At 35.9% G+C, this 10,744-nt stretch overlaps 2 protein-coding genes and 1 long non-coding RNA gene across 3 annotated transcripts; 1 reads left to right on the top strand and 2 right to left on the bottom strand.

Moving 5' to 3' along the window:
• The first annotated feature begins 728 nt into the window (after positions 1-728).
• Positions 729-5,114, top strand: LOC121761219 (MLO-like protein 12). The gene is made up of 15 exons (XM_042156843.1): positions 729-896; positions 998-1,055; positions 1,180-1,325; positions 1,672-1,788; positions 1,937-1,997; positions 2,105-2,193; positions 2,881-2,955; positions 3,032-3,132; positions 3,227-3,276; positions 3,610-3,650; positions 3,727-3,900; positions 4,020-4,055; positions 4,161-4,228; positions 4,310-4,370; positions 4,477-5,114. The coding sequence occupies exons 1-15, from the start codon at positions 771-773 to the stop codon at positions 4,981-4,983; spliced, it is 1,710 nt and encodes a 569-aa protein (XP_042012777.1). The 5' UTR covers positions 729-770; the 3' UTR covers positions 4,984-5,114.
• Positions 5,115-5,194: 80 nt separating this feature from the next.
• LOC121761220 (rhomboid-like protein 19) lies at positions 5,195-8,095 on the bottom strand. Its single transcript, XM_042156844.1, has 8 exons — positions 7,977-8,095; positions 7,699-7,826; positions 6,858-6,918; positions 6,567-6,733; positions 6,076-6,181; positions 5,749-5,951; positions 5,520-5,660; positions 5,195-5,412 (listed from the first exon to the last, which is right to left on the bottom strand). Exons 1-8 carry the CDS (start codon positions 7,998-8,000, stop codon positions 5,310-5,312), a joined length of 933 nt encoding a protein of 310 aa, XP_042012778.1. The 5' UTR covers positions 8,001-8,095; the 3' UTR covers positions 5,195-5,309.
• Positions 8,096-9,132: 1,037 nt separating this feature from the next.
• On the bottom strand, positions 9,133-10,744 carry LOC121760979. The gene is made up of 2 exons (XR_006041884.1): positions 10,556-10,744; positions 9,133-9,746 (listed from the first exon to the last, which is right to left on the bottom strand). It is a non-coding gene; the product is annotated as an uncharacterized LOC121760979 (long non-coding RNA).

Genomic DNA, 10,744 nt, shown 5'->3' on the forward strand with positions numbered 1-10,744 from the left:
TTATAATCGATCACATTTTCTTTATATGTGCAAATAATTCAGACATATATTCGAAGTTATCGTGGTATTAGTAAGGTGAAAAGGGACCATCATAGCCCAAATAATTCAATAGCTGAGAATTTAATTTATTTACTAAACTAACTATCTCAATTTACGTTATAAAACTCAAAGCTCAAGCCAAGTTATAAAGCGATTAGAGATTTATAGCTTCAACTTTCAATGACCATTTAAAGATTGATTTGACATTATTCTCCAAATTCTCAATGACTTTTCAAAATATTATTGGATTGTCAACTTGAGGAGAACAATCAACCCCACGTAGATATTTCGATCTAAAAATATTGAATTTCTATGCTATTTAATATTTATACTTATTTAACTATATACATTTAGAGCTACTCTTACGTGTGCGATGTCCATCCATGAACTTAATACTTGACATGCAATTAATCACTTTAGTTGATATTTATTTATTCTAACTAGTAAAAGCTAATCATCTTTATTAATTTAATAATACATGTTTGCACCTCCAAATATATCGATATTGACAATAAATTGATCTATTTACAACTGTGTCAAACTTAAAATTAATTTGATGTAGAAAAGGTCATCTATCATAATTCATAATCACTTGACTCGTAATTTCAACTCTATTGACCAAATCTCTCTCTTTTTCTCTCTCCCTCTCTCCATGTATAAATATATTACATCTTGCAAATATATGAAAATTCAATCAAATTTATACTTACCAAAGAGGAAAGAGCGACAGAATGGCCGTAGTAATGAACACAGGGAGGTCGTTGGAGTCGACGGCGACGTGGGCGGTGGCGGTGGTTTGCTTTGTGCTGATTGCTATATCAATTCTCGTTGAGAAATTCTTTCATGTTATTGAATCGGTATAATACAACATCAAATTTTCTCTATTTACATTTTTGTATGTGTGTGTTTGTATATAGTAACATTTCATGGATTTAATGTGTATGTATTTTGGTTGCAGTGGTTGAACAGAAAGAGAAGATCGTCTCTATGTGAAGCACTTGAAAAGATTAAAACAGGTTAATTTGATAAGTAATTTCGAACTTTGTACTCTATAAATTAGAGTATTTCCATGTTACATGAGATATCATCAAGAAAAATATAATTTTACTAATGATATTTCATTTTTTTGGTATATTAAAGAGCTTATGATGTTGGGGATCATGTCATTGCTGCTATCACTTTTACAACAATACCTTTCAGAAATATGTGTTCCCTATAACGTTGGACACTCATGGCATCCTTGCAAAGAGAAAAATGGTAAACAATATCAAGATCCATGTCCAAAGGTACAACCCCCTTAAGCACCACGTCAAACACACACACATATATATTATAGTGTGAACATAAAACATTACTACGATTCATTTGGTCATAAAAATTACTATCATAATATTATGACTAATTATCTCATGATTATTCGTATAGGATTAAGTTGTAGGATTGAATCTTATGAACGAAACACACTCCATATTTAATCCGGGGATACAATCTTGCAAACCGAATAACCCCTTAGTACATTAATGTTTATATGTTCTCATAAAAACACTGTATAATATACACGATAATCAACCTCTATTACGTATCCGTGATATACTAATACTTTATGATCTTCTCACGGGTATAACATTACAGGGTAAGGTACAACTCGTCTCAGCATATGGCATCAACCAGCTTCATATATTCATTTTTGCATTGGCGGTTTCTCACATAATATGCAGCGTCACAACCTTAAATTTGGGTGGACTAAAGGTAATAAATTATTCTCTCCTATTTTTATAAGTAATGGTATAATTATTTTATCAATGATCATTACATATGCAATAATTGCATGATAATGATATGCAGATTTGCTAGATTTGTCAAATATTTTAACTGTTTACTGAGAGTATTGATACAGATAAAGAAATGGAAATCATGGGAACAAGAGACAATGACGGTTAACTACCAATGCAATAATGGTAACTATAATGAAATGAACAATTAAATCATATTTCCTATGTTCATCAAAAATAATATTTTTATCATTTTGGTTCGTCAACAAAAATTAGTCTCGACACAATTGCAGATCCGGAGAGGTTCAGATTTGTGAGGGAGACGACATTTTCACGAAGGCATTTGCGTTTTTGGACCAAGTATCCCATCCTCCTATGGATTGTAAAAAGCTCTACACCCTTTAATTTAATTTGTTTTATTTTTGGTATTATTTATTTTATAATTATTTGCTTTAATATCTTGAAAATGCAGTGTATTACACTCTGATGATCGAGTAAATTGAACGAAAATTCAACAGCTTTATTTAATTATTTCCAACGTGTTATAAAATGTCTAAAATCAAAATCACGTCGGAGTTGATATTTTTTTTTATAATTAACCCATACGAGTTAATTGCTACTACCGGAAAATATCACACAGTATTCGGTAAGCTCTATTCTGTGCAATAGCCTGCAAGCCACGCAAAATAAAAATGAATTGTACTAATCAATTATGAAACATATTGTCTTAATTTTATTATAAATTGCATACAAATAACATATATCCAACCAAGCTGCTCTAGTGGCTTGGGAGTTGATATCAAGGAGCTTTCACTTCCTAGGAGGTCGCAGGTTCGAATCCTAGGAAGTGCAGATTTGGGGATTAATTTCTCCTTGGGCCTGTGGGCCCAGAATGACAACGAAGCGCACCTACGGGGTAAGACGCTTCACCTCCAACTGTTAGGTCGGGGGTCCGAGTCACATCGGAGGGTAGATGGGGAACCATCGTCGATCCTCCTAAAAAAAAAAAAAAAAAAAAAAAAAACATATCAAAGCATATGACTCATTCAGCTCTTTTTCTCACGTGAAGGGCTGTTTCTTTGGGCAATTCTTCACATCAGTAGCAAAAGTGGACTATTTAACACTCAGACATGGATTTATAACAGTAAGCCATCACAACAAAGCGACGTCGTTTCTGCACGAGCATCTCAGTGCTACATTTTCACACAAATGAACTGCAGGCGCATCTGAATCCAACACCTCAGAGCCAAGCAACATTCAATTTTCAAAAGTATATCAACAGATCACTGGAAGAAGACTTCAAAGTTCTAGTTGGAATAAGGTTGGACAATTTACCCGCTGCTCGACTTTCCTCCTTGCTTTCTGTAGATAGCAGCAGTTTGAATGATCGAGCTGGTTTTCTGTTTCGGTTGCAGCCCTGTGGTATGGCTATCAGCTGTTCTGTTCCTCCTCACCAACACCAATGGTGAGTCAAGAAACTCACACTTTATATAACGTCCACCAAAAAAAGGAAAATGGGAAGACGTCGTGGCTTCATCCACGGCCTCGCCTAGACACTATTTCACATTGATCCTCATTCGACAAAAAAATGGTACTGTAGTATATATCGTTCTATATAAGTAGGCCAACCAATAAGTAGTTGCTGGTCGAACTAGTTGCACAGTACAGTCCCGTTTCTAGGCCCCGACTCCATAGAGCTCGCTCTAGTGTATGTTACCTTCCTGTATAGTATATACATAAGTTGAAGATTCGAATGATTTTTCACCATCCATTCTGTTGTTTGTATTTCTATAAATAGGGTGGTATTCACAATACTGGCTGCCATTCATCCCTCTAACTGTAAGTGAAAACATATGCATATCTCTTAGCCTATAGTACTTTCTTCGACTCTGGAAGAACTAACATGAACATGCAGATAATTCTTCTGATCGGGGCGAAATTCCAAGTTATCATAACTAAAATGGGAACAAGTATTCTAGAGAGAGGAGATATAGTCAGGGGCGCTCCAGTAGTACAGCTTGGCGACGACCTGTTCTGGTTCAGTCGACCACGTTTGATCCTATTCTTAATCCACTTTGTTCTTTTCCAGGTAATTTTCATTTCAAGAAGCAAGACATTAACTAAAACTGAATGAGTAAATTTTAAGTTGTAAAGTTATCCCAAGATTCAGCTAATCTTATCAGTTTTTCGTGCTTTTTTTTTCTGCAGAATGCATTTCAGCTTGCTTTCTTTGCCTGGAGTTGGGTAAGCAGCATAGCTATCTATCTATTATGTCTCGTACATCAGTATCTTCTAGAAAGTATTACTTTCCAATACGGAACCCTGAAACCACCATCTCTTGTTCCTCAGTACGAATTTGGATTCCCATCTTGCTACCACGAGAACCTTGAGGAGATGATAATTAGGATAACAATGGGGTAAGTATACTACAGCTTTCACCATTGTTCAACACACTATTTCACGAGCTTCTAAGAGTCCCTATTTTTTCATTTTGCTAGTGTTACAATACAGGTTCTATGCAGCTACGTAACCCTCCCCCTCTATGCGTTAGTCACACAGGTTCTGTCTACTGCTACTGCTATAGCTAAGGACAAGACCAGATTTAACAGAAAATAAATGCAAACTTTGATTTACTCTCTTATGACTATTATTATCATTTTCTCAGATGGGCTCATCAGTCAAGCTAGTCATTTTCAGTCAGCAAGTTGCATCAGCACTACGCACATGGCGCCAAAGAGCAAGCAAGCGACTGAGACAGAGGAGGCAATCTGGGGGGAGCACCCCTGCTGATGGAGGTGCTTCACCAGTGCATCTCTTACGTGAGCACATGAAATATAATGATATCCACAAAGGTAGAGAGGGTGGTGAAGGAGCATCAGCATCTCCCAGCCACCGTGATATAGATTATATGATGAGGAAGAGCAGACATCTAGGTAAGATGAAAAGGAATGACACCGAAACTAGTTCACAGAACTTCTCTTTTGGAAATAGGCAGAATTTAGCGGGGATGGATGGCTCTATATCAGCACATCCCAGCCACCACTATATTGAAAACATGGAGAGGAACAGCATATCTGGTCAGATAGAAGAAAGTGATACTGAACTTAGTTCACATGAATTCTCTTTCAGAGATAAGCCAGATCCATCAGGAGTGAGTGGCTCTAAGTGGTAAATGAACATCTTGAAATATGTGAATTTATCTGATGATCACACAAATTTGGTTATAATTAATATTTCCGATATAAATATATAGAATCTTATAGGCACACATCTTGTGCCATAGCAACAATATTGACGGGCAGCTCAAAACATAAGACCCCACAACCACATCCAAAAACAGTGGCCAAATAAAACATGCATAAGTGATATCCATATCATAATCATACCAAAATATGAAGGAAATTCTTCATAGAATCAAAAACTATGTATTAACAAATAGGTGTACAAGTATGTAAAGATATACATATCTGGAAATTCAGCATATATATGTTGCAATTCCTAAACATTTTCAGTTGCGTCTCTTTTTGTTTCGTCGGTCATTCCAGGAGCAGTCAGACTCTCAGCTGCCAATCTTTCTTCAAGAGCCCGAGCACCTCTTTCCCTGAAAAGAAGCATGCCAATTAATCAGCCAACTAATTAAGAAATTAATTGATTATAATCAGTTAACTAATCAAACCTCTCCTTTGTAATAAGCAAACAAAAGATTACCTCCTCCTTGATGCTTCAATAGGATCTGAACTAGGCAACACTGAACCACCTAGAGTATAGCCCCTACTTTCATCTGACGATTCAGATCTTCTTCCGCAAAGCAGCCGATCAAAAATTGTGGCAACAGGATCTATTACAGGTCTGCAAACCACAAGCCGAAGTTAACTACCACGATTTGCAATTATAAGAAAAAAGAGTCCACAACAATTTAATTCACAATGTAAACTACCTTAGGGGTTCAGGGAAGAAAGTAGAGAAAGAAAATTCATCGCTTGGATCGCCTTTTAGTTTTGTCTCTGATTTTCTTTGCCAATATCTGAGGTAAATCCAACCAATATATGTGCCAAAAATTACAGTAGGAAGATGTGCTGCTGAATCTGTTGTGAAAAAGCTTACAACAACAGCCAACAACAGTGCAATAGAAGGCAACCACTGAAAAAAGAGAGAAAATAAGGGCATCAATAAGTAACAATTAAGAGGGTTTGAGATTTTGGACTTCACTTAGTATGTTGTACTATTTATTTAACAAAAGACTTTCCAAAATCAAGATTATTACTTTAGCTTTTATCTTCAATAAAGAGAGCTCTTGATCTGGTATAATTTGTTTGATGCCAACTAGAAATCCTGAAAGAACCCCTTGGAAACCCGAAATAGGCATATAGCTGCAAAAAGGAGAAAGGATATCAAGTACAACTTGATTGAAATTTCAGCAGCAAGTACTGTGAAGCAATTAGTGAACCAGAGCTTGTGTTGAAGATGTGGGTGTGGTGCAAATTGAAGATTCACTAAGATACAACTCTTAGAGTCAGGCAAATGGACAAACAAAATAATTATGTTGCATCACATATTCGATCATTGTAAGATGCAGCCAAGTTAAATTGTTCTGGGTAAAGGGAAATTCACACCAATGATCAATGAATATAGCAACAAGATATATTCCAAAAAAGGGAACGACAAATATCTATGGAGGTATTAAAATTAAAATGGCTTAAAGAACTGAGCATGAAAAAATAAAATCTAGGTTAAAATTTTTCTTGCATCACTTACAGGTAAATTTCCTGTGTTGTAATGTAGTACAAGGAGATAGCCGTGACGAAAACACAAACCGATGTCAGAAAGTTGACAACAAAGATGAACTTCAGAAACTCCCTAGAACCCCATATGGGTTCGAGCAGCTTTCCAATGAAAAGGAGGCCGATGATGCTGATAAATACCTGCAAGGTTACAGTTACACACACACACACACACAGAGAGAGAGAGAGAGACCAAAAGAATAAGAGATGACATAAATATATATAATTGTAGCGGTTTTTAACAGGTTAATAAGAGATGACATACCCCAGGTATAGACTGTTCAACATATCCAGCAGTTATGAGATTCCAAGCAAAGGGAATCGTCCTATTGCAAATCAGACAGGAAGTCAATTTCAGTGTTTTTAGTTTTACGTAGCTAAAGACATACGGATAAATCCAATACTGCTTCAATATGTCATCTTGACATAATATAACAGGAAATGGGATAAGCCTTCTGCAAAGCATGCCAAATATTATAATCTAATGATCATATATATGTATTGAATCTATTGATAATTCTTATTCAATAGAATTAGTGGATAAGAATAAAATTAGCGTAAACTTCTCCTCGACAACTGAACTAACATCATGCAGTTTCAATGAAACTAAACCACCTAAATTCCCTTCCTAAACAGCAGATCAAATGTTCTCTTATGAGTTTCTGAAACATTAGCCAATCATTCTGGTTTTTCACTGATCTCTTTAGACAATGCCATTGATGTAGACCATCATAGATAATAGACCTTTGCATAAATGTTCTTCAAAAGTATTATAAACTTCAAACACTTAGTCTAACGGTGCATACATTGTTCGGCCCCTCAAATTTTGTCCCTGACTCCCAGAAACTTCTTCTACTTAGTAAGGCCACAAGCTTAAATACTGATCTTGTTACCATGATCGTATGAAACAGAAACTCAACCGTAGTTCAACCTAGATCGGGCCAGCTACATAGCCTACCAGCTAAAAGTAAAACCCTCTAAACCTAAATTAAACAATACAAGTATACACACACAACCAACAATACCACAAATTATAAACATAGCAAGAAAACAATGAGACCTACAAAATGCATATTTAAATTTTAAAAAAGGAACGAGAAGATTACTTTGCCGGAATCAGAGCAAGATAAGAAACCGCAGAGGGAAAAATCTGAACGACAATGTGACCGCCAGCCAACACCACCGCCAATCCCTTGCACAGCTTTGTGTATCCACTGTAATTGCTCATTCCGCCCTAATTCAAAAAATAGAAACAGAATCAGCGAAGGACCAAAAACAGAAACAGTCGGAATCCATTTCAGATCTGACGAAAAATTGACTGATTAACGACTAAATTGCATGAATTTTGAGCTTGTTAGAGTGTGATCCGCGATGGAGAACTCACTCCCGGGAGCTGCTGGGAGCTCATTGTGGTTGTGGACTGATCTGATCTACTTGGAAATCTTTGGATTGTGTGTTGTTTAAGAAATTGACATGAATTTGTTTATAAATGGAGTATTGATTTTGGATTAAGCAATTAAATGTGATTGAGAAAATTAATTTGGGCAATTTTCATTTTGCGCCTTATACTTTGCTTAATTTCCGAATTGGCCCTTTTACTTTTGAGAAATAGTAGTACATAAATTGCCGCATAGTGATATTTCTGTAACTACTTCATCCGCCCGCCATTAAAAGTCTAATTTCTTGGCTACACGAGTTTTTAAGATAACTTAAGAAAAGTGGGTGGAAAAAAGTCAGTGGAATATAAGTCTCACTTGTATATATCAGTTTTAAATGAAATGTGAGTTGAATGAGTTAGTGGAGCGTGAGATCCTAGTACCATTTATGGTAAATGTGAACCGGGACTCCTATTTGCGGACGGATTAAAATGGAAAAACGAGACTACTATCTGCGGACGAGGGAGTATCTATTCATGGAGTATTTGATAAATTCGATAGGCTAAACCAACGCAATTAGATTTTGTTCGTCAAATAAGATTTGATATTCTCACTTTTTTTCCAACCAATATATCTCATTTTCAAGTGAAATGACGGTTTGAGAGTCCGAAATAAAAAAAACTAAAAAAATGCATCTCAAACTTTTAGCAAATGCAACAAAGTTGTAAGAAATGTTAAACAAGAACAAGGTTGTAATGTGATAAAACAACATAATTAAGCCATGATCGATCGAACAAGTTGAGTTAAATTTCGAATTTACTTCAGAACTAGCTCATGCATGGTTAAATTGAATGAAAGAATTGAGCTTCAACAATGGAAGTGGAAGAAGAAGAAGAATCCGCGAACTGAAACAATGGATCATTCGAATGAAGCAATGCTAAATCAATTATGTAAATTGTACAAATGGTAAACAAAATGACGCCATTTAACACCACAAATGACGTCGTTTTGTTTAGTTATCAAAGTTTCCACATATAATGTCAGAGATGACACGACTGTGTAAATTACATTAGAAAAAAGAGTTGCCTTGAATTGAGGAATTGACATAATCCGCTAAAGTTATAATATTACAAACCAGTTTGAATGTTTAAGAAAAAAAACATATTTTAGCCCCAAGTTGATGACTTTATTGACCAATTGTCCTTGTTTAAATACTCCCCAAACAATCATATTTTGGCCAAAAGCGATAAGCATCCATTTTCCAACTCTGCTACACATTGGCATCAAACGAGCCACATCGACATTTTAAAAACCGAAACATGATAGAATTTAGTACAATTTGAAATTTGAAGTAATACTATTTACCCCTGATTTTGAGGCTGAAGTAAACTTGGTTCATTTCCTTCATGTAACCAGCTATTCATGGTCCCCGAGCCTGTAGGTTTGGAGTAACATTTCACGTGCCCATTATGAGCCTTGAGGGTGGGCTAAGGTTCGTGGGCAACTAACCTCCCCTTGAGTGGGCCGCTGAGAACCTGATTTACATCCTTTCAGATGTCTTGTCGGGTCGGAATGTGGGGAGCCCTTGTGGCACGTGATTCATCCTTTTAGCCCAATTAGAGAAATAGTACACAAGTGTGAGGCCTTGGGAGATGGGCTTCTGGCAGCTAGTGGGTTAAGGCCTCCCCCTTAACGGGCTACTGCGTACCCTGATTGAACCCCCTCACATGATGTCGGGCCGGAGTGTGGGGCAGCCAAGGCGACGAAATCGCCTTTTGCTGCAACATACATTCTTCCTTTAATTATACGTAATGAAGATATTCGAACTCGAAACATCTTAATTATACTCATCGTGTATTTTTCATACATACAATATTTAGGGGTGATTTATTCTCAAATATATAAAATTGTTGAATCTGATGTGCTACAAAAAAATTAAACTCATCACTTGAATCCTTTATTTTTTAAAGTTCAGTAGACAACAATAGTTATTTTATACAGCGAATTTAGTATCTACACACGGGACAAATGAACTAGCAACAAGAAGCTTACAAATTGAAGTTGAAGCTTAAAAAATTTTAAGCCCCAATCAAATGGTAATTTTCTATTTTAATATGAAAACTTGAAATTAAGTGCCAAAAAATAGTCACATGTATCTGATATAAAATTAAAATTAAAATTAAAATTAAAATTAAAATCAAATATAAATAAAAATTTGAAAATGTGTCACGCCAAAAAATAAATGTGAATGGGACTTCACTTGCATAAATTAGTAATCTAACTCCTATTTCGCAAACAAACCTTCCTAGTATTCGATCTAATAAGATCTACTATTTAATTTTTGTTTCAAAAGATTCATATATAGTTTAAGTGAGCACATATACTATGTACGGATGCATGCTTGGCTCCTCATACGCCATCTACGAAGGGCCGTCGATTTTCTTCGACAACCTCTGCAGATGGCATACAGGGAGCCAGGCATATATGCAGTACGCCAGTACGTGTATATACAAATTCGTTCATGAAATACTACAAATTTGCTAGCATTTTATAAGTACAATATATAGAGAGAGGGAGATATGTATACATCACACCACTTGATTTGCTTCAATACTAGCAACTTCTTGTAAGTGCGTGTGAGGGAGACAATTCAAAATTGCAAACTAGCTAGCTCTACATGCATGTAATACTACTACTAGTTGAATTGTTATATTGTGTGTGTGAGAGAGAAAGAGAAAGATCTAGAGAGAGTGATAGTGTGTGTGTGTGAGAGAGT

Source organism: Salvia splendens, chromosome 13 (assembly GCF_004379255.2).
Source record: "Salvia splendens isolate huo1 chromosome 13, SspV2, whole genome shotgun sequence".
Classification (NCBI taxonomy): domain Eukaryota; kingdom Viridiplantae; phylum Streptophyta; class Magnoliopsida; order Lamiales; family Lamiaceae; genus Salvia; species Salvia splendens.